This window comes from Populus nigra, chromosome 13 (assembly GCF_951802175.1).
Source record: "Populus nigra chromosome 13, ddPopNigr1.1, whole genome shotgun sequence".
Lineage (NCBI taxonomy): Eukaryota > Viridiplantae > Streptophyta > Magnoliopsida > Malpighiales > Salicaceae > Populus > Populus nigra.
Window position 1 is genome coordinate 4,018,965 of NC_084864.1, and position 24,519 is coordinate 4,043,483.

The window sequence follows — 24,519 nt, forward strand, 5'->3', positions numbered from 1 at the left end:
TTAAAGTGCTTGAATTATGTATGAATTTTTATTTAAAATATAAATTTTTTTTAATGTATTTTAAAATTCTTTATAATTTTTTTATGATTTTATAATCTGTTTTTACCATTCGAGTTTACGTGCAGTTCTTCGTGCTGTGTTAAAATTATAATTTTAACAACCTTGATTCTATGACAAAGGATGAAACTAAAACCTTACTTGTAGCAACTAAGGAATCAAAATGGTATGAAAAAGCCGAAAAAGCCCAAAACAAGAGCAGAACATGGACATCAGCCAGACTGAGATTGTCACCTGCAGCACTAATTTCCTTCGTGCTCTTCACAAGCCAACTAGCCATCTACAAAATGTAGCAAATCACGTTTTTTTCTTTTTCTTTTTTTTAAAATTTAATATAATTTTAAATCGTTTTGATGTAGTACTAATGTAAAAAATAATTTTTAAAAAATAAAAAAACATCATTAACATCTATTTTAACATGAAAAATTATTTAAAAAACAACTATTATTACACTACCAAACATATTATCTTAATAGCTGCCGGAGGATGTCAATCCAAATTATAGTTAAGGTGAATATGGATATTTTCATCCTCAATTTAAAATCTATTTATATATTTAAATTATAAAAAGCATTTAAAAATAGGATAATAATTATTTTTTATTTATAAATATATTAAAATAATTTTTTTATTTTAAAAAAATTATTTATAATATTAGCACCTAAAAAAACCCATATATATATATTAAAAGAAAACTAAAACTCTTATTGATATTACTATGCGGGCAAAGACAATCCAATCTGGATTGTAACAGTTAAGTCACAGTAATATCATTTTTATGTTCTATTTTATTGTTTGTTTTTTTTTAATCAGGCATGCTACTGTTATTCTCGAGTTTGGTAATATTGTCATTCTTCCACGTCATTTCTTTGGATTAAAGGGTGTGGATAGGTTCATTTATATTTTTTATTGGTTTTCTTTCATGCCTCTCTTTTAAGGTTTTTTTTTTTTTTTACAGATTATCTTTTGCATAAAGAGATGATACCAGTTTTCCAAGCTTTTTTTTTATTATTATTATTGTTGTTGTTATTAAAAAAATTATATATTTAATTTAAAGAGTAAAATTAAAAATTATTATTATTATTATTATTGTTAAAAAAATATTATTACTATTAAAGAAAAACCATAAATTTAATTTGAATTGATTAAAAACTATAAGAACTTGAACAAGATAAGTTTAATATAATTATTTCTATTATTATTAGGAGAGCTAGACCCAAGTCCTAGATGCTCAGATCTGCAGACTCGCTCACTTCGGTCTAGCAACACATATGGTTGTCAAACCTAAACAAACATATCTTTATTATTATAAACAAATCATCACAAAAATCTAATTTAACATTTTAAATCTAAAAGTTCACATTATATCAATAAAATAGTTCATGTATTATATTTATGAATTTGTTATTCTTTCAATAAAAATTCTATTTTTTATTATTAATATGGTTATTATTGTTGTTATTGTTGCTGTTGTTGCTGTTGTTATGATTATTCAAGTAAACTTGGACCAAACATGTTTGTTAAATCTAAGTAATGTGGGTTAAAAAGTTATTTATAAACAACAAATCATCACAAAAATCTAATTTAATGTTTTAAATCTAAAAATTCAAATCATATCTTCCTATTAAAATAGTTTATTTTTTATGTTTATAAATTTATTATTCCTTCAATAGAAATTCTATTTTATGGTTGTTACCAATATAGTTTTTGTTCAAAAGTATTTTTATTTAAAAATATATTAAAATAATATTTTTTTATTTTAAAATTTATTTTTAATATTAATACATTAAAATAATTTGAAAATATAAAAAAATTATTTAAAACAAAGAAAAAATAAAATAAAAATTATTGTTTTTCAAAATATTTTTGAAATACAATAACAAACATGCTATAATAATAATGTTTTTTCTTATAAATCTATAATTTATAAACTATCATAATTAACAAAATCAAGAAAATAACACAATTTATGTTGTATTCAAGTTGTTCTACACCGATTGAAGCATTTTGATTTGAGTATTTTGGATTTGGCATGACTGTTAGACATAAGTATTTGGGATCATCCAAGGCTCTTGGATCTATCTTAACTGTTAGATCCAAAGCTTTTAGGCCTGATATTACTAACTGGTCCAAAACTTTTTTAAAATATAAAATAAATTTTTTTATATTTATAAAATATTATTATTAACCCGCTATCAAACGAGTGGGCCGCTACACTAATATGCAACTAAGTTGCCTAAGTCGGGCTAGTGAATATGCATTCCAGTTCCAAAAAGGTGTTTAAGCAAAAAACAAATTACACGTGCTCAGCTCTAACTCTTCCAGCTTCGTAATGCCAACACATGGCAGTGCCACGTACAATCAGTGAATTGAGGAATGGATAGGCATAAGCTTTTGCCAAAGAATGGACCCCAATCCAACTTCTTAACACAGAATTTTTTTAAAAGCTTGCAGGTATGTTTCTGTGGAATTGATCTTTTTATACAAGATCCATCTTTAGTATATATATTTTTTATGATCATGGTTGCATCGACCACTGAATGATCCTTTTCTTTTAATGATATGATACTAGGTTTTTGTTTTTGGTTTTTGTTTCTGAATCTAAACGAGGAGAGCTTAATTTCCATGCTGAGCATTTATGACTGAATAAGTCTTGACATCTTTTCTACTAAATTGTCCAACTTAATTATAGGAGGAAACAAAATTGTAGCCTTTTCAGGTATAACATTGGAAAATTGTTGTAATATGTCAGAATCCAAGCAGATTAAAGGTTATGAGATCTGGGTCTTCAGTTTTGTGAAGACAATTCAGTGGGTGCAATGTTCAATGGGGTGATTGAATTGTTTTAACCCATGATTTCTTATGGGCTAGGAACTTAAACCACCTATTAGGCCTACCATCCCTTTCATTGCCCAAGTTGTTCTATGCGCAGGGTGTGGATATGGCAGGAAAACAACAGGTTACAAAAAGTTCAGAACTTTCAATCTGTGATTCATATTTTGAGAACATACAGTCCAGAAAGAAGTTGCCATTTTCATTACAGGAGACCTTAACTGCTGCATTTGCAGAGATTCCAGCTTCATCATTCCCACCAGTTCCAGGTGGCAAAGGTGATTGCAAAATTTTCTTGCCTTTACAGTTAGTCTGACAAACAATATTTCTTAATTAATTAAAAGGTGTTTCACAACTCAATCTTTGCAGTCATTGAAATTTTAGCGGATTCGTCGGTTGCTGATGCTGTTAGAATTTTATCTGAATGCAACATTATGGCTGCTCCTGTAAAAAAAGTAGATGCTGGAGACAGTTTGGATTGGAGAGATAGGTACCTAGGAATCATAGATTACTCAGCAATCGTCCTCTGGGTATTAGAGAGTGCTGAGCTCGCGGCTGTTGCTTTAGCAGCCACTTCTGCAGCAGCTGCTGGCATAGGTACTGGAGCTGTCGGTGCTCTTGGAGCAGTAGCATTGGGTTTAACAGGTCCTGTTGCGGTTGCTGGGCTAACTGCTGCTGCAGTAGGTGCTGCTGTAGTTGGTGGTGTTGCTGCAGAAAAAGGAGCTGGAAAAGACGCCTCGACAGCTGCTGACAACTTGGGGCAGGATTTCTACAAAGTTCTTCTTCAAGAAGAACCCTTCAAGTCAACCACTGTAAGTTCAATTTCAGAATGCTGTGTTCAAGATACCTTTTCATAACTTACATATACATTTTGAGGACTACCTTGACAGGGAATAGAAAGAAGCTCCAGTCTTTTTCTAGCCATCTGGGAAAGGCTAACTGTATTTTATGTTTTATTTTTTCTGGTTGGCTAAAGGTGGGATCGATTATTAAGTCATACCGCTGGTCTCCTTTTCTTCCAGTCACAACAAACAGTTCAATGTTGAGCATCTTACTTCTACTTTCAAAATATCGGCTGCGAAATGTACCTGTGATCGAGCCAGGGAAACCTGATATTCAGAACTTCATAACTCAATCTGCAATTGTTCAAGGTCTGGAGGGATGCAAGGGAAGAGACTGGTTTGATTGCATTGCTGCACAACCTATTTCAAATGTAGGCCTTCCTTTTGTGTCTGCTAACGAGGTACATGTTCTCCTGATTAGTTTTCTCGTGGCTGACTTCTCAATTTGGACTTCTTTGATATTCTGCTTCCTGGCCAGGTTGTTAGTGTCCAGAGTGGTGAACTGATCTTGGAAGCTTTCAAGAAAATGAAAGATAACAAAATTGGTGGTCTTCCTGTAGTAGAGGGACCAAATAAGAAGATTATTGGAAATCTCAGCATACGGGACATCAGACACTTGCTGCTCAAGCCTGAGCTTTTCTCCAATTTCAGGTAGTGTAGAGGATATTAAGCATGTTACTGGTGAAGTCTGCTTTATCCAAGTTCACTTCTTCCAATTTTTCTCTCTTTTCAGGCAGCATACCGTTATGGATTTCATGAACATCATCGTCTCAACAACCAAAGGAACAGGAAGCGTCATCCCACCAATTACCTGCAAGCCTGATGCAACTCTTGGTAGCTTGATCCATGCTCTTTCTTCCAGGTCGGGTCACAGGATTCATGTGGTTAACCAATCTGAAGAAGTTGTGGGCGTGATTACGCTCAGAGATGTGATCTCTTGTTTCGTGTACGAGCCCCCGAACCATTTCGATAGCTACTTTTCTTTTTCAACAAAAGAAATGCTGGATGAGTGATGATTCTGCCAAAAACATTTACAACTTCAGGAGATGAAATTATCCAAAATGTAATAAACCAGACCTGTTTTTAGACAAGAAAATGGTGAGGGCAAGGTTTTTTCATCGATTAGTATGATCATAATTGGAGTTCATGTTTTATGCAGCTCTAATTGAACCACATCAAGCAGATTTTCCTAATCTTTTATTATCTCTGATTCTTTCCAAGTCCTATGATTTTATTGGACAGAATAAAGGTGGAAAACTCCGTACGTTAAAGCTACCCTGAGAATATCAACTACTATAGAGGAAAAAGAGAGCACAAAACACAACCCCTACATTAACTAACAAAAACGTAGGCAAAAAAGGTTGCAGAAAATTTAAATTTCTGAAAATTACAGAAATTTATGTGCAGATGGCGAAGGAATATGACAGAACACAATAACCTTGGGAGACTTCTTGTTTTCTACTTGTACTTCTTTATAACGTTAGAAAAACATCCTTCAGAGATATGGTAGCACAAAACCAGTAGAAAATATGTCCATTTACCAGTGTGTCGGCAAAGATGAATAAGCCATAGGCGATCTTATTAACAAAAACTAATACTCCTTGTAAAAACTTTGTTCATTGGACACTTAACGACGGTTTTGTTCTTCTCGTAAAAAAAATATTAAACTAGAAAAAGCGTGGCATTATAGCATTGTTAGGAAAAAATGCGTGTTTAATCTTTGTTCATAATTCAAAACGTTCAAAAATATGTTTTGAATATACGAAGAACACGTCAATACAAACACAATAGTGAAAAATATGTCAAAAAAGAGATCAAAATAGTCCTCAACGTCTCTGACTTGGTCTCTACACACGCTACATACTCTAGAGTCTAGATCGCCTTCTTTACCAGTCAACCCACGATATTAGCCGGGTCAACCCGAAACTCAGATCTCATCACCAAACACGTAAGCACCACTTCCGTATGCACAAAACCGGTCCAGTCATCAGCAACGTTGCCATACTATCAGCAGTGTACACATCATCAGCCACGTCAGCTATGTGGGTCCATGCTGCACAATACAGGGGAAAAAAAGGCTATTAACAATTCCAACCTGACGTGGCCTAAAGCTAAAACACATCAAGACTTTTTTAAGTATCCGACCCGAAACCCAACTGCTTCAGGAATGGGATGGAGGTAGATAAGGCCAGAACTGCGTGGAGACCAAACATTAAAATTATAATCGGCGCGTTTGGAAGTTTAAGTGGTTATTTTTTAAAATAATTTTTATTTAAAAATATATTAAAATAATATTTTATATATCTATTTAAAATATGAATATTTGCCTGTAGCTGACCACCTATCACGGCTTCTTTATCTAGCTCAATTCATTTTAGCGTTCTACCTCTTGTAAATCTTAGAACACAAACTCTCTTTTCTAACACAAAAAAGAAAAGAAAAAAGAAGAAGCAAGCCTTTCGTCAGTAACATATTAATCTTCTCCACGCCTTACTTTCTCCAATTTTATGTAAGATCAGTGGAACTCCGTCTTAAATTATATTTTGAATTTCCGAAAACAAACATAATATCATATTAATTAAGGTAACACCTTCAAGTCAAATTCATCTTTACAACGACAGCACTTGGTGCTATTCACCAGCTTTCATCTTTCCTTCAATACTAACCTTGCGCAGAGGGAGCAAAACCATGGAAGTATATTCAAGAGAGGCTCCATCAATTGACTCGAAAGAGAAACACGTATAAAAATATGCAGTGGTGTTTATGCACATTACACTTTTCGACAAGTCATGAAACTAGCAATTTAAATAGAGATCACTTACTCGAATATAAACACCATCGATCAAAGTACAAAAATCATAAAGATATCATCATGGCACACCTTCTTTGTCTGGTTTCTTCTTGGGATTTTGTCACACTCAACTCTCTCTTCCCTGCCCTCTCAAAACGCCAAGGTAAATGGTCAATTTCACTCCTTGCAAAGTGGAAAATGCGAGTCCCGAGAGTTAAAAACACGAACATTCGCGTGCTTCACTAAGCATTCTTGGGAGCACAATCCCTCTCTTTCTATCTATCTCTCATGCAGTCTGCTTTGAGTCATCTAGACCGACATTCTTTTTTGTTCCTAGTGAATGTTTCTTCAAATGTCATGGTAACATGCAAGGAGGAGGTGATATTAATTAATTTCCTCTAGCACATTGAAATATGCCCTATATAAAGCCAAGCAATACCAGTCAATGCAGCAATATATATATACTCGTGATTGTGTGCAAGAGGGGGTTCTGCTTGAGGGTTTTTGCGTGGGAGTAGTAAGCAAAGCACAAGAATAGAAGATTGACTTCAAGATTTGGACAGATCTATTTGATTTGGACCACTCATTATTTTCTGTATTCATCCGATGTTGTGTTTGCGGCCGTTCCGACTCATTTTGTGTCTAGCTTTATATATGCATGAATATGAGAGTACCGAAAAATCATGAACTCCTTGTTTATGAATATAAATCAATATTTACATGTTCGCTTGGGTACATGCATGACATTGTATTCATTCAGATCGGATTAGTTTTTTTTTTTTTTTAAGAAAGTTAAGAGGTAATGTATGTATTATATTTGTGAAATTTGAACTATATAAGAATTTTGAAGCCAATAGATTGGATTTCTTTGTAAAGAAAAATTAATTATCAATTTAAAAAAAATATATTCTAACCGTCTACTTATTTTAAGAGTAAAATATTAACTAGCATTGGTTTGGATTTTATCAATATTATACATCATGTTAGCAATAACTTGAGAGTAAAGTTTAATCTGTTCATTCTACAAGCTCGTGTCCAAACTAGTGCCCAGATTTGATATTTTTTGGGACAAGCATAAACTTGGCCTTGGTCACAGATGGGGTCCTTGGAAAGAAGAAGAAGAAGAAGAAGAGATCATTGAATCCCTAACATTAATAATTAAAATCAGTAATCAAGACCTTCCATCTAACAGACCTTGAACATGTGTAGCATGAAAATGTAAGATATATGTTCAATATAGTAAAACTATAACATTTTCCTTGAATGTATAAAAAATGGGCATCTGATCTATTTTTTTTTAATTTTAAATGTTTAGTTTTTAATCCTCCTTCGTTTTCTTATATAAGATTCTAAAGAATGATGCAATTCAAAATGGTGTTATGATTATTGATATATGGATTGCTTATGTGTTAATATATTTAAGTTTTAACTAATAAAATTTGACATCTACTAAAAGAAATTAAACATGTATTTCAGGTTTGACAGACTAGGATTTATCAAATTAGATCTCGCAATATCATATTGGCATGGCACCCTACCAGATCAAATGTTCAACATGAACCTGCTACCTTAACCAGTCTTAATACTCATGGGTTTGACACCCTACCAAACCTAAACACCATGTGTTTGACACCTTATCAAACATAATCCTCATTAGTCTACTACCTTACTAAGTCAAAACATCATGGATCTGCCACCTTACCAGGCCTAATCCTCATGGGCCAAGCACCCTAACCAGACCTAAGCATTATGAGACAAATACCTTATTAACACATTAACTAGACTCAAACACAATTGGCTCGACACCCATACCAGGCTCAATTCTCGTGGGCCCTACACCCCTACCAGACCCAAATATCACAGGCATGACACTTTATTAGCATGACCCTCATGGGCATGACACCCTACCAAGCACAACCTTCCATAGGCCTTGCCTCGTGCACCACCAGCCCTACCCATCTTTGGCCCGATGCTCTATTAAACCCAAACTCAGGTATTGTTTGGACTTGGACTTATAGCTTAGGCCCAACACATAACCTTTTTTTTATTTTACTGAGTCGATGCTCCGCGTTTGATGCTCCTCATGTCGTGTGCCACCTTCACCTCTTGTGTCAAGTGTATTTTTTCACTAACCCAAGCCATTTTAGTTTAGATCCTACTCTATTTACACCCCTAGATATACAAAAGTCTTTTATGGCCTATCATATCTCCATCTCTTAGCTGGATAATTTTAATGGAAGACATGTGTGGTTGTGGTGTCTTGGGTAGGCTAAGTGAAATATTGTTCATGAGTTAAGATTAATTTAATATGGTGAAATGACTCTCTAGCCCTTTTATTTCATAAAAAGGCAAGGTTCAAAGGTTATAAATACCCCCTAAACTACCAAGATAAAGAGCTTACAATCTTCATTCTCTATTGCATATATATTTTCAAAGCATCTCTCTCTAAAATATTACTGCACTCTTTTTCTCTCTCTCTCTCTCTCTTACTACAAATATACTTACTTAAACATATGAAAATCTCATATCCGTCATAGGAGATCTTTTGTAAGTACAATGAATCAATCACTTCAGTTTACCAAGAATCAGCCACCTTGACTTATCAACCATATTAGTTTACCACATTTACCACACACTAGCTATCAGCTACTTTGATTTCCCATGTCATGCTACCAGCCATATAGATCAGGAAAAATGGATCAGATTGTTAGAAATAAGTGATTAATCAATTATTCAACATATAAGCCTTGTTCTTGAGCTTCTTGAATTTTTTAGGGCATCATAAAAGTTTATCTTGCCATTTATGTAGATAAAAATAGAAAAATCAAAATATTTATTCCAAGTTGAAAAAAGATTTTCACGTAAATACTTTGAATCATGATTTTTTTACATAGGTTTATTGTAAACTTTTTTTCTTAAAAAATAGAAAGATCATGCTTTAATTTAAGATCCATACTTCATTTTCTAGTAAGATGTAAAGGAAAAAAAATCAAGAAATCAATTTCTTATGCTAGATCAACTCATATCAAGATCTTTCTTATGTTCAAAAGTTTATAATAGAACAAGATTTCTCTTATATATTATTGGATTTCATATTATTTTTAATTTAACCATTTTCTTAATAAAATTTTAAAATCAAATAATACAATAGTATTTCTTTACAAATCAAGAATAATAAAAAAATCCCATATATATTGAAAAAACAAAATGTGTTATATATTTTTTAAAAATATTATTAACTAGTTTCAAGATATAAATTCTTTAAATTCTGTTTTAATTAGTAAAAATATATAAAAACTGATATCAGGTTGGAAAAAAAATGAAACGCTATGAAATTATACAAAATTTAGGTTAAACATTTTTTTGGGTAAAAGATTTGTCAGATACACATAATTATAAAAATTATAATAACACATAAATTTTTTTTATGATAATATAATTAAACTACTAAACAATTTAATAATCAAATAACTAAAATTATAATATCCTCATGATGTGGAGCATATAACTAGTGTACATGAAATACACTAGTGTCTCCATCACTTAGAGACAAGCAGGTATTTTGTGTCATAAAAGCCAATAAAACGTTATAATCACCAAACTTGTTATACATATTGGCCTTTAATCTAAGAAATATAATTAAAAAAAGTATTCATTTTCTTTTTATTGTATACCTTTTCATGAATGGAGAATATCTTAGTTTTTTTTCTTTCTGATTTGATGCAATATTGATTAAAATTAATTTTACCATTTATTTTCGGACCAGGTCTCAAAAATTTAAGATATTTAGGAATAGGGCTTTCAGGTTAAATAATTGGTCAATCAATTGGTTCTAACAATTTTATCTATTTTTTATAGCCAAGGTAATTGATAGCTTGTACTTGGTATTTAGTAGGTCAATGTGGCTTGTGACTAGTACCTGTAAAAAATCCTTTTTGGTGGATGTGGAGATTCTCATATGCTTAAATAAATATCTTTTTAGAAAGAGAAAATACAATAATAATATAAAGATAGATGATCTTAAATATGTATGTAGTAAAGAATGAAAATTGTGAACCTTTGTTTCGAAGGATTCATAGTTATAGTTTATGAGTCTTGTTCTTTTGTTAAGAGGAAGAGTTGGTGTATAATTTTATTTTTGTAATATTTTAAGTTGTATTGTAAGTTGTATTCCATTTATTTTATCTAATTAAAAGATAAAGACATAACAGGTCATGAAAGACTTTAATACACCTAATGATGTTGGTGGAGCATAGACTTGTTTAATTAAGCCTATTTGTTGAGAAATAATTAATCTATAATTTTATATAAAAATTTATAAAATTGATGAAATTAGATTCAGGCATTATGTTTGAATCCATGAGTGTAACGAATCTGGCCATGCCTAAGGTGCAATGATAAAAATGGTTAGATATCCTTGGAATTCGTGCGCCAAGCCCATCTCAATCATTAGTCTGGCAACTTGAAGCCAAGTTGTTAAATCTAGCAGCAGCAGCTACTAAGCTAGGAATGATTGTCAAACCCAGTAAGATTTGGGTCTAGAGTTGGTCATACCCAATTATCTATTGGGTCTAGCTAGCACTAGACATAACAAGGTTTAGGTTAGGCGTTGGCCAAACCCAGCACATCTCTACTAGGATGTGTTCGGTGCTGGCACGTGTCAGTCCAACACACCTGATAATTCAGAAAAATTATATCCATGTATTTTTTTTTATCCATCATTATATATATATATATATATATATATATATATATATATATATATATATATATAAAATCTTGATTCTTCACTTTCCCATCCCCTTGGATTAAAAGCCAATTTGTAACATGTATTTTCTCGGCACTTCTAGGAATTTAATGACATTAACATATTTGTCAAGCATTCGTCGGATTCGAGACACATGCAATGCACAACCACCCTGCGCTCTTAACATTATGTTTTACTAATTTTTAATAGTAATTAAATGAAACAGTTTAGAGCAAAGGACATATTTATCCTCCAATTATCATCTACTTTGCAATTAGATCCCCAACCAAAAGAATTTGGGTCCTCGTCTATCAGGCATTTCCCTAGCAAACCTCTTTTAAAGTTTTTACTACAGAAACTTCAAGAAAACAATCTATTTTGTTGTATTGCATGAGCTAACGGCATAAAACTAGTATGGATAATGTTCGATAATTCACGTTTATGCTCTTAAAACTATTTTATACTATTTTAAAAATCATTGGTAGCTGTTATTTTATAAAGGGATATATTATAATGAGAGAATAAAAAGATTATAGCTTGGATGGAGATATTCTTATATTTTAAACATGATTAAATGTGGTTTTATCTTGTATATTTTTCTTCAAAATATATTCATAAAATAACCAATGATATTTGTATAAAAATAATATAAATTTTTTATAGTCAGTAACAAAAATTCAAAAAAAAAATAATAATTCAAAACCTCTTATGTGATCTACCCAGAAGTGATTGACATGATGAAAGACCATTTGTATGTCATCATACGCCAACGACTCTCACTCGAACGTAAATTTCCAAGACTGAATCGTACACAAATCCCACTTTATTCCTGGTTTTCAACAAGCTCTGCTTAGCTACTTTGGTGGACTTTGTGTTAGTAATTGGAAATTTATATAAAAAACGGTATTTGTTTGTGAACATAGTGTCAAATCTTATATGTATTATAGAATCTTATTTTTTTAATTTATTTTATTTTTTTAAAATTTATTTTTAATATCAACATATAAAACAATCTAAAAATATATAAATTAAATTAAATTAAAATTAAAAAAAAAAACAATTTGACCACGCTGACAAACTCACCATTACTGTCTCTGAAGGTAAGCACGAATTGCAGTCAAACAATCTAGTCTTTGGCGACAACATGACGCTAAAAAGGATTTACGTAATCCAACGGTTATCAAAGAAAACACCCTAGCTTGCTTCCTCGATATTATACATCGACGTCCCTTAATCCCCCCATCAAATCATGAGGTTTTGTGCAAAACGCTACTGATCTGTTCCTGCTGAAGCTTCTGTCCTCTTCCCCATCCTTTTCTCTGTTTCTTTATATATATATATATATATATATATATATATATATATATATATATATATATATAAAACTGGTGGTAGAATTCATTGCCAGCTATAATTGAGTTTTACAAATCAATCCAGTCCCAGTTTACAGCTACAATTAGCAGTAGATACGCAGCTTTGGTTTTGAACCCGACTATTTTTTACATTGACTCAGAATGCAGCCTCTAATAATTTATGTTATTAACGAAAATATGATATTAACTTACATTACAATGGAATTAATTATATTTTTTTCACAATTAATTAATCTACTTAATGTGTTTAAAACAAATAAATGTTGATAGTATCATGAAACATATAATGATTATAAACACTAATTCCTTGTACAGCTAATGTGCAGCGTTATAATGATTGTTCTTTTGTATTGGGATTTTTTATGTGTGAAAATAACAAGGAATTGTTATTACTTTTATGATTTAAAAAATTTGAAGTTATCATCTAATATTTTGATTATTAAAAATCTCAATTGATCTTTAGAGTTTAAGTAATGGATTGATTGTATATAGAAAAGACAATATCATCTCTAATACATCTTACATAAAGTAAATTGTATTGTTTATTTGTTTAATTATTTTTTAAGTCTCATTGTGTTTTACTATTCATTTCTTTATCTATTGGTCAAACTGGATCCACCTTAATAAGGTGAATTGTGGTTTTATATGACAAGTTTAGCCATTAAAAATCAAATAAAATTTCATTATATTTTTATTTTTGTCTCATTTAATACCAGGAATTGATCTTCTGTATAAGTTTGTACTTCATGAATATTAAACATAAACAAAAAGAGGAGAGAGATAAAGAGATTCATCTATTATGTACTTCAATAAGCAAAATTGGTTTTTTTTTTGTATTTTTAAAATTTGGATCAAGTCCTCCTTTGGCTTGATAAGTTTTTTATTAAATCCAAGATGCATGTAAAATATAAAAAACTATATTTTTTTGAATTTTTGGTATTTTCAGGAAATGTTAAATCATGTAATATGTTTTTTTTGCTTTCTATTTCTTTTCACATTTTTTTTATTTTTTATTAAAGAAAACATGATTTCTTTAAAAAAACTTGGTCGATGAAGTTTAAAACATAAATATGTTATTTGTTTTTGAACAAATAATTTTATTTTTTATTTTAAAAAATGGTTTATTTAATATTGAAAAAGTGTTTTACATATAAGTTCACAATCTTAGATGTTAAATAAAAAAATATTAAAATAGCATAAAAGACCGAATATTAATTATAAAATAGTCCTTTAAAAATCTTAAAATCAATTAAAATTAAACTAGGGCATGTTCGGCAAAACACCAAAATAAAAAGGTTGTGAAAATAACATTGGGCATGTTTTCCAAACCCACCTTAAAGACCCAAATATATATTTTTTTCTTTGGTGGATTTTTGCTTTGCTAAAAAAAGCTTTAAACTACCAAAAAAGCTCAGCCCAGTCACATGAACTAAGCTTCCCTACCTGGCCCAAATCCTAAAAACAAGACCCATAATCAGAATAAATTTCTTGAAGATCAAAATGTGGACTTTTGGTTGAATAACTTAAAAACACGAAAAACATCATATGATCCTAGAAACCAAATTAAAAATAAAGACCAAATCATATCAAACTAAAGGCACAAAAAAGAGAGCATGTAAAACTATAGCAAAAAGACGCATCGAGTGAGAATAAAAAAGGTCAAATATTCCTTGAATCAAGCAAAACAACTTAAACCTAAACTAAAGTTTTAATTAGATTTAAATGATCGATTGATCCAAACCAGTCGCTAAAAAGACTAATTGTGGGCAAAGAACACTTGTGTATGGGTATAGGTTTAGATCAAATCACACAAGATAAGCCAAAAACATCAATTTGCAAGATAATCAAAATGACAACCTATAAACACTAACCTAGAAACTTAGAAAAAACCCAAAAACAACTTAAAACCCATAAAATGACCAATATCCTAAAATAAAAGCCTAAACCCGACAACTTTAATTCAAACATAATCATAATGACTTGCTTGAACCATAAAAAAACTCGAGAAAAAAAACAATGCAATAGTTAAAGCAAATTAACCACGAACTTTAAAAGTGTATTTCTTCGACTCTAAACACTATTATATAGATTCTAACATTTGTTTTTAACCAACATTATCATAAACATAGCTTGATTAAACTCAACTTCTCACCAAAAATAACTTATGACCACAATTTTGGTAAATCACTTATTAACACATGAAATCAAAACAAATCCAGTGACCAATCTAAACATCAAAACATATTTGGCTATCATTTAAACAAACTAATATCATTACAATAATAGTCCTCAAAATTCAAGTTATGCATCCAATACCATTTTGAACATACATGTCAAAACATGCATATTACTTCATGACATTATTAAATACATGAAAACACATATATTTTCCATTAAACAACAACTAATTACAATAGATGAACAATAAACATTCAAGTAATGATTTAAAAGGCATTGAAAGGGGTGTGCTCATTAAGCTACATCCTCTCATAAAGGGCCAATAGTATATTCTTACTCTTTTTCTTCTTGTTTCTTTCTCCCTCTCAACCCTTTGTTGCTCTACTCCTTTTCCTATCTTTTTTTTTCCTCACTTATGCTTACTATTTTCCTCTTTTTCTTTTTTTGGAATCTCTCTCTTGTTCTCTTTCCCTTTTTTCTCTAGAAAAACACTCTTTTATAGGCTATAACAAAACTAAGAAGTTACAAAACTACTCATCATTTTCTTGGTTGCTTTCCAAATATAGGTGGTAATGAAAGATTTCACCCCTGTTTTTTATAAGCTTCCTAAAAAGTTACGGTGTATGGTTTCCTTTTGTTCTTTATACAATAAACCTTATCAAAAGAATGCAGCCTCAAAGCTTACTCTTCTATGGGTGACTTTATTTTTCAGTCAAGATTATTTGGGTAGGGTGCTTTGATGAATTAATCATGGAAATTATGTAAACGTTCGAATAAAGGACCTGAGACATCTATCATCGGGAACAAGTCGCACTCAATTTGGAGGTCCATAACATAATATTTATTAATTGGAAGATTAGCTTTTGATCAACTTGAATTTTTCAAGGAAAGGGAGGTTGACTAAGGATAAGATGTTAGAAAAAATTTTTAGATAAATACTGCATAAAGCATAGTTTTAAACTCGGCCCGGCGAGTTAACTCGGGACCCGGGGCTGGAACTGATTCGAGTTTAAGAAAAAATAGGAAAAGGCAAAACCTAGGGTGACCCGACAAGACCCGGTCAAAATCTCGATTGCAACCTGTTGACTTTTATTTATTTATTTTTTACTAAAATGATATCATTTTGATTTTTAAAAAAAAAATTGACCCGACGACCTGGTGACCTAGTCAACACCCGGAACCCGGGTCTTGGACCGAGCTGACCACTGGGCCGGGTTTGAAAACTATGGTATAAAGTTTTTATGAGGATGACTAATCCTTATAGATAAAGTGTTTCTTGGATGTTCGGTTCTAATTAGAGCTTTTAAAATGTTCAAAGACGTCACATTTATTCACTTGAAAGTGGCTCTCAATTAATCTTTTATGCTGAAAAAGAAAAACAATGACTAAATAAAGTGTCATCCTCTTTTTTATTAAAACTCAAATGACATGTCGCCTAGCCTAAATCCTAAAAATTAGAGTTTAAATTTAGGCTTCAAAAATTTCCATTATAGTCTTTGTACTTTGAATTTTGGCACATGCATCGTTTATTAACATGAAAACTTTTTCGTTTATGCAATTACATCTCTGAAAATGTTGATTGGAATCATTTTATTCACATGCCTTTTATAAATGGATCCTTGATTTCTAGATTATCCAATTTGATCCTCCATTGACCATCAAACTCTTAATTTTTCTCAATTTGACTCCTAATTTAGTTAATTTTGGTCCTTTTGTAAACCCCAAGATAGATTAAAAGTAATAATATAATAGAAATTATGGTGTAATTAAATGAAATAAGTAAATGAATAGAATAAATTAGGGAAAGAGAGTTAAAAAGGTAAAAAGATAAGTTTATATGCAAAAATTGTATTTCTCCAGTTTCAGAAATTGTCTCTAACTATTTTAAAAAAAGACTATTGTTCCTCTTCTAACATAATGGTGTCCAAGAAGAGAGAAAATACATTTTCAATTCTTCTTCCTTCCTTTCACCTTGAAGGACTAGATAGAAAGGTCTAAGAGTGAAAAGAGAGGGTTTTGAAAGAAAAAAAACACATTCATACTAGAAATTAAGAAAAATTAAAGAGAAAAAAAAATTGAGTTAGAGAAAAAGTGAAGAAAGAAAAGGAAAAAATAAGAAGCCTTGAAAAATTTCAACTGGTTGATTTTCAAAATAAATCTTTTAACCAGGTAAGATGTTTGAAACCCCTTTATACCAATTTGAATAAGAGTTAAATGATTTTGAGCAAAATTGATCAAAATTAAATTAGGATTCTTAAAATGAAATTAGAGGAAGAATGGTTTTCATATAGATTGAGTTTCTATTATCCTTGTAAGGTGTAATCAGAGTGATATCATGTTGAAATAACAAAGAAATTTTGATATGTAGGGAAGCCCTAGGTGTTGGCTATAAAAAGAACAAAAGGGGGAGGTTTCACATTTATAATATTGTCTATTAATTTTGTTATAAATATGTGTATGATCATGTGAATAATGTTTTTTCATTGAGTTGAATTAATGAAATGATGAAATATTGAATAATTGATTGGTTGGGCCTAAAAGGAGGAAATTTGTAAAATGTTAGAGAAATTATAAATTGTATGGAATTGTGTAAAATCGATAAGAGTTGAAGGAATCATGAATTTATTTGTAACTAAGTTGATTTTCTTGTGTAATTAATGATTAGAATGTATTGATAAAAAAAAACTTGAATATAATAATAAGAAATATTATGATGAATAAGGAGTATTTTATTATATGATAATAATACTTAATTGAAAAACATATCGATGCAGGAGAGACTGTTGTAGTGATTGAGAGAGTTGGTGGAGTTGCTCATAGTTAGACTACAGGTGGGTACTCTGTACTTTGTAGTAATTTTCTGTAATAATTTCCTGTAAATTTTACTTGTGAATTAGTTAATCCATAAATACACACGCACACACACACTATAGAGAGAGAGAGAGAGAGAGAGAGAGAGAATCATGTAAGTTGAGATGATTGATTGATATTCACAAAAGAATATCAGATCATTGGCTCCCATGTGAAAATACCACAATGGATTTGTCGAATTGACTGGTATTCATAAAGGAATATCGAATGATTGCCTTTCATATAAGAATGCTAGATTGATTGGCAACCAAGATTACATTATGAATATTGTAAGATTTGTTTTAGGCTGAATAAATTTATGTAAAAAAAAATTTGGAATTATTATATGAAATGGTTTTAAATATTGTCTAGATGAAAATTTTGGATATTTTCTTAAAGTTTCAAACAAACTATTTATCTTGAAACTTAATGAATATTATCGATTTTCTTTAAAGGTACCTCACGGACTCACCATGGTTGATAAATAGTTTATTACCTTTATGTATATATAGGAAAATATGAACTAATATATTGTAATATCAATTTTATGGATTGTAATTTCAGACACTCTATTTTGTTATGTAACTATTATCAATAACTAATTATGGTGATGTAAATGTGTATGTTATTTAAATTTTGGTATAGTTTAAGTCCTACATGTTTGTTATACATGTCATTGTATTTATTGTAGTAACCATATAATTAGATTCCATATTAACGACTCTTGAACCCTATTAATCATATTTCTATGATTAATCCCAACACATTTAAAACCTTTTTAATCCAAGAATCCTACCCGCCAAGGACGGAATTAAAGGGGGGTGGCCCCTACAAAACATTTTTTTATTTAGTGTGTAAATGCATAGATAGTGTAATCTTTTAAAGGGATGGGCCCTTCTAATAATAAATTATTATTTCCTTACCTATTAAACTCTCCACTTTAAAAGTCTCTATTTTATGCTCTACTTACTTACGTGGAAGTGGAAAAGAAAAGGCAAATAAATTTTTCAATTTAATTATTTTTCTGTTTCTTTCTTCGAAGCCCTCTGCAGCCCTAACCCAAAAGTATAAGAATATAAAGCGCCGCAGAAGGCTAAAGAAAAGCTACCAGGTAATTAGTCAATAGTGACCCAAATTTAAAATCTTTTCTTTATATATTTGTTAAGAAAATGATGAGGTTTATTTTATATAATTATGTTATATTTACTTTTTTTTTCCAGATCTGCTAGTTTTACTATTTTTTAAATTCTTGTTATAGTGACTGTCTTTTTTTAATTAATTGGATATATTTTATGGGTTTGTTTTGATTACGCTTGGATTTTTTTATGTTTTATTTTTAGCAAAGCCACAAAAATTATCCATTTTTTCTCATGTGTGCCTTACTATCACCAGGTCCAATTAGACACAATCTTTCTAGCCAAATTGAGTTCTTTGAAGAACATATACCCATCTTTGATTTAGTGTAAGTTTTCTTATTTAGGAACCAATAATCCCATTTTTTTTATGTTAGATTTGCTTTTATATATCAATTTCTTTTTTTAATAAGTTAATTTTGCTTTTATATGTCAGTGTGGTTTACATGTAAAAATTTATTTTTGGTTATTATTATTGCTTCAACACATCGTTATTTGTATTTATTTTTAAAATAGAAAACAATAAAAATTTATGATGTTTTGAATAAAAATTTATGATGTTTTGATTTGAGATTGAATGATGAACAAAATAAGAAGAATTGATTTCTTTTTAAGAAAAAGAGAAAAATTATTGATAACTCACAATCTAGTGAACCAACTCCAATGTGTAATGTTGAAGTTATGGTTGAGCAGCCCCAATGTGCTTCAGTTTACGAAGAACCTGCATTGATTAGTGAGCAGCCTCCTACTAGAATCGATATTGCTCATTTAATTAGAGATCCAAGCAATCGTCCTCAAATTTGGGAATACTCGGTTAATCAACAAGATGAAATTTGAAGGGTATACATTAATTTGGGGCCATATCAACCTTTGATGTCTAAATATCCGCTAACAGATGAAAAATATCCTCATCGATTTCAGTCTTATTGGTTCAAAAGTTATCCATGGCTTGACTATTCAAAGAAAAATATTGCATTTTGTTTTCCTTGCTATCTATTTTCAGGTAAGTCATCTAGAAAACCAAGATCAAACACATTTATTGTTAAAGGATTCAATTGTTGGAAGAAAGTTAATAATGGGGAACGATGTGCTTATTTGACTTATATGGAAAAAGGTCCGAATTCAGCTCATAGATTTGCTACCAGGTGCTTGGAAAATTTGAAAAATCAATCATGTCATATTGAAAAGGTAGTTAAGAGGCAAATTACTCAAGAAATTATAAATAATCAATTGCGTATTAAAGCTTCAATAAATATTGTTTGTTGGCTTACATTTCAAGCATATACTTTTAAAGGGCATGATGAACGTCCAGTATCAATAAATCGAGGTAATTTTCTTGAAATGTTGGAACTTTTAGCATCATACAATGAACAAGTAAGTGCTCTTGTTTTGGATAATGCTCTATAACATACTAAATACACCTTACATCAAATTCAAAAAGAAATTTTGCATGTCTTTACTAGAAATGTTCAGTCTTCAATTCGTCATGAGATTGGTGATGCAAGATTTTGTTTAATTGTTGATGAAACTCAAGATGAATCTAGAAGAGAGCAAATGACCCTTATAATTAGGTTTGTTGATAAAAGTATATTTATACGAGAACAATTTTTGGATATAATTCATGTCAAAGATACAACTGCTCCAACTCTTAAGAAAGAGATTTTCTTTGTTTTGTCTTATCATAATATTGATGTTCAAAATATTAAGGGCCAAGGGTATGCTAGTGCTAGTAATATGCGTGGAGAGTAGAATGGATTGCAAACTTTATTCATTAATGATTGTCCTTATGCATATTATGTACACTGCTTAGCTCATTAATTACAATTGACTTTTATTGCTGCAGCTAGAGAAATATCTGATGTTCACACTTTCTTTTAGAATTTGATTTTTATTGTTAACATTGTTAGTGCTTCTTGTAAGTGTAATGATGAATTAGGAGCTTTTCAAGCAGATACAATTGAACATTTAGTTGATATTTGTAAGATTGAAATGGGTAAAGAAGTTAATCAAGTATGTGGTTTGCAACGACCTGGAGATAGCAGATGCAGCTCGCACTTCAAATCAATTTGCAGTTTGATAAAAATATATGGGGCAACTTGTTCGATTCTTGAAAACATCGCTTTAGATGGATCTATTTATTCTCAATGTGGTGATGCAGTCTTTTCATTTAAGTTGCTAATGTCATTTGATTTTGCATTTATCTTGCATATAATGAAGAATGTTATGGGAATTACTGATATGGTTTGTCAAGTTTTGCAACAGAAATCTCAAGACATTTTAAATGCTATGCGTTCGGTGACTACCATAAAGACTTTAATTCAGAAGTTAAGAGATGATAGTTGGGAAACTCTTTCAGAAGAAGTGACATCATTTTGTAAGCATCAAGACATTGAAGTTCTTAATATGGATGCTTGTTTTTCTAGTATAGAACGATCTCGTCGTAAAACAAAATCAATAACAGTTGAGCATCACTATCAAGTTGATATATTTACAGCTATCATTGATCAACAATTCCAAGAGCTAAATAATAGATTCAATAAGCAGACAATCGAGCTTCTTAAGTTGAGCACAACTTTATATCCTAAAAATAACTATAAATTATTCAATGTTAAAGATATATGCTTACTTGTTGACAAGTTCTATCCTGAAGACTTTTTTTTTAAAAAAAAAACTCATTTAAGATTTCAATTGCAACATTATAAGCTTAATGTACCCAATCATCCAAAGTTAAAGAATACGTCATTGATTGCTAATTTATGTCAAGGATTGGTAGAAATAGAAAAATCAACAATTTATCCGGTCATTGACAGGTTGATTCGACTTATTTTGACTCTTCCTGTTTCAACAACAATTACCGAGCGAGCTTTTTCTGCGATGAAAGTTGTTAAAACAAGATTTCACAATTAGATGGAGGATGATTTTCTTGCAAATTATTTGGTTGTCTATATCGAAAAAAAAATTGTTGAAAGATTTACAATTGATATGATAATCAATGATTTCTATTCTATGAAAGAACGACGAGTACAATTAAAATAAATATGTAAGAATCATTCTTTATTATTTTTTACTTTATTTCGAAGTTTTATCAAACATAAATAATGCATTGCTTTAGCTAATGTTTCTTATATATTTTGTATATTTATATTTGATAGGTATAAAGACTAACAAAATTAAAGTGATGAATATATTATAAAGATGAAATTAACTTCATAGCTTTGACTCAATTTAGTATTCCTTTAAACCTCTTACCTTATACAAAAATCATCATATGTTTGTAGTAAGTTCTTTGAATAAAACTAAATCGTGCAATTTCTTTTATTTTTACAATTTATGTATAGTAAATTAAAAAATATATTTTTTTTATATTAGTTTTGGCCCTCTCTATCAAATAATATTAGTACCCGCTATCTAACATCATACATGTCATGATAATGTTGTTCGTTATAGCTCGAATGAACGATATTAAATTATAAAGTACCTTTAAAACATATCAAATTATAGTATTTATTTATAGATATTAAACTCAATTTAAAATTGACTTGATACAACAAACAGATCAAATAAATTAATCTGGATTTATTTAGATTAATGAAGAGAGAAAAAAACCAAAGCAATATTATTTTAAAAAAATCAATTTAGATTTTTATAGAGTTGACCGGTTGAAACAAAGTCATTTTTTTTTAACACTTGACACGGGCAGAGATGAATCGGCCGGGATTTAAGTCAGATCCGTAGGGGCCGCGCTCAATAACCATGCATTCACTTTGTGAGAGTTTAAAAAATAAATAAATAAATGGTATTTTATTTCCTAAAAAATGTACCTATAATTTGTAGATACCTTCTACAAACTGTAGGGTTATTTCTGACATTAGAATTGATTTAAATGAGGATATCCCCGCTGCCAAGGAAAGACAAGCATGTCAATTTGAGGGGTTACTGTCTCATCAAATTTGACAGCCATGTCTATTTAAAAAAATTTATTAAATAAATAAATAATATTAGCGATTTTATTTAAATATGCAATTTCTTCAATAAATAATTATTTTACCTCGTGTATATAATCCCCTAGGAGGTTCCTTTCACACTAACAAATGACATGTTATGCTTCATCAAATCAGCTAAACCCCACGATGAACCACCAGAAATTGCTCCCCGTTCCGTTCTTCCCTCAGCCCGAAACATATCAAATGTTTCGGCTCCTAACTGAAAATCCATCGTTTCGTGGCTCTTTGTTAGAACCCCAAAATTCATTTTCTTCACCTTTTACCTTTAACCACTACAACCCCACAAGTTACCCTCCTGTTTCACCCGATATCTCGGCTTCTGTTTCACTCTCCGATAGTTTCAAGAAATCACCAGACACGCCACCGGTCCTTGATGGAATCGGTGCTATTGTTGGTCAACAAGTCCTTTTTGGTACGAATGACTCCAGGAATTCAGAAGTATCGGGTCTTTCTTCAATTTCTCAACGTACCGGGTCAAAAACAAGTAAGCAAGAAAGTGGCGCTGTGAGAAGCAGTGTCAGTGATGGGGTTCCAATACGAAAGACCTACAGAGGGGTGAGAAAGAGGCCATGGGGGAGGTGGTCAGCTGAGATAAGAGATCGGATAGGAAGGTGCCGCCACTGGCTTGGAACATTCGACACCGCAGAGGAGGCAGCGCGTGCATATGACTCAGCTGCTAGAAGACTTAGAGGTGCAAAAGCAAGAACTAACTTTGAAATCCCTCCTGTTTTGCCTCCTGTATCTTCTTCTTCCTCTTCTCCACCAAGTGCATGCTCAGGTTCAATCTCTAATAACGCAGAAGCGAGGAAGAGGACTAACGTTAATAACCACAGCAGCAAAATGGTTGGTAATGGTGGTAGGAAGTGTGCAGTTGTCACTTCTGTGGCACATTTGTTCAGTGATTTTGAAGGGAAAGGAACTAGTGCCGGTGGCAATGTGGAGCTCGACTTGAAATTGGGAATGGGGTCTGATGGTCATCGCGGTGGCAACAAGAGTGCTGCTAGTTCTCCTCCATCTATGGTGGTTTAGTGCTGTTCAGTAAGTAGTAAGGTATTTTGCTATATATTATATGTGGTAGTGCTTTTTCTTCTCATCTTGGGTTTCTACAGTTGTATCTAGTAGTTTCTTGTTAATGGGCGAATCTTAATGCATGTGCAAGAATGGCAGCTATGACTGGCTAGTTAATCAAGGCACATTCTTAGAAGATGATTTTTGCCGATGAGTACTCTCAAGAAGATGATGATGATGAATATAGAAACTGACAGTATTTACTACTACTTCCCCCTCCCTCTCCCTCTCCCTCTCCCTCCCCCTCTTTCTCTGTGTTTGTGACACTGTCTCTCTGTGTGTGTGTTTTGGGTTTTAACAAAAATGGTTTTATCCTTCGAGTCTTTCAATGGCTTGCATGGTGGAGTACTGTGCAAAGCTTGAAATTTTTTGCTTGTAGACGTGGATTTATACTATAAGATTCACTGGTGCAAGATGTACTGTTGGGTACAAATTAATCCACAAAAATTTCCATGGCTTGCATTGAAGTGCAGGGAATAATTTCTCCATTAAAAAATAAAAAATAAAAAAGCGCAAGAGATCATTATTTGCAGGCAAGAAAGAATCATTAATTACTTGGAAAAAGAGGAGGACATATACATAGGCCATTGATCATCGTAGAGATAGACCTTCCATCTAGGACTACTAGTCTCTCTTTTCAAGTC

General features: G+C 31.2%; 2 protein-coding genes across 3 annotated transcripts; both read left to right on the forward strand.

The window, feature by feature from the left end:
* The first annotated feature begins 2,345 nt into the window (after nt 1-2,345).
* Nucleotides 2,346-4,849, forward strand: LOC133670976 (SNF1-related protein kinase regulatory subunit gamma-1-like). Of its 2 annotated transcripts, none has more exons than XM_062091580.1 (6): nt 2,346-2,511; nt 2,990-3,167; nt 3,259-3,701; nt 3,866-4,132; nt 4,210-4,382; nt 4,465-4,849. In XM_062091580.1, exons 1-6 carry the CDS (start codon nt 2,434-2,436, stop codon nt 4,742-4,744), a joined length of 1,419 nt encoding a protein of 472 aa, XP_061947564.1. In that variant the 5' UTR covers nt 2,346-2,433; the 3' UTR covers nt 4,745-4,849. The 2 variants fall into 2 exon arrangements, with proteins under 2 accessions (XP_061947564.1, XP_061947565.1); XM_062091581.1 differs by having other exon boundaries at nt 2,367-2,511; nt 2,810-3,167.
* An 18,060-nt stretch (nt 4,850-22,909) lies between these two features.
* LOC133670479 (ethylene-responsive transcription factor ERF084-like) lies at nt 22,910-24,093 on the forward strand. Its single transcript, XM_062090981.1, has one exon. The coding sequence runs from the start codon at nt 22,934-22,936 to the stop codon at nt 23,834-23,836; it is 903 nt and encodes a 300-aa protein (XP_061946965.1). The 5' UTR covers nt 22,910-22,933; the 3' UTR covers nt 23,837-24,093.
* Nucleotides 24,094-24,519: the final 426 nt, after the last annotated feature.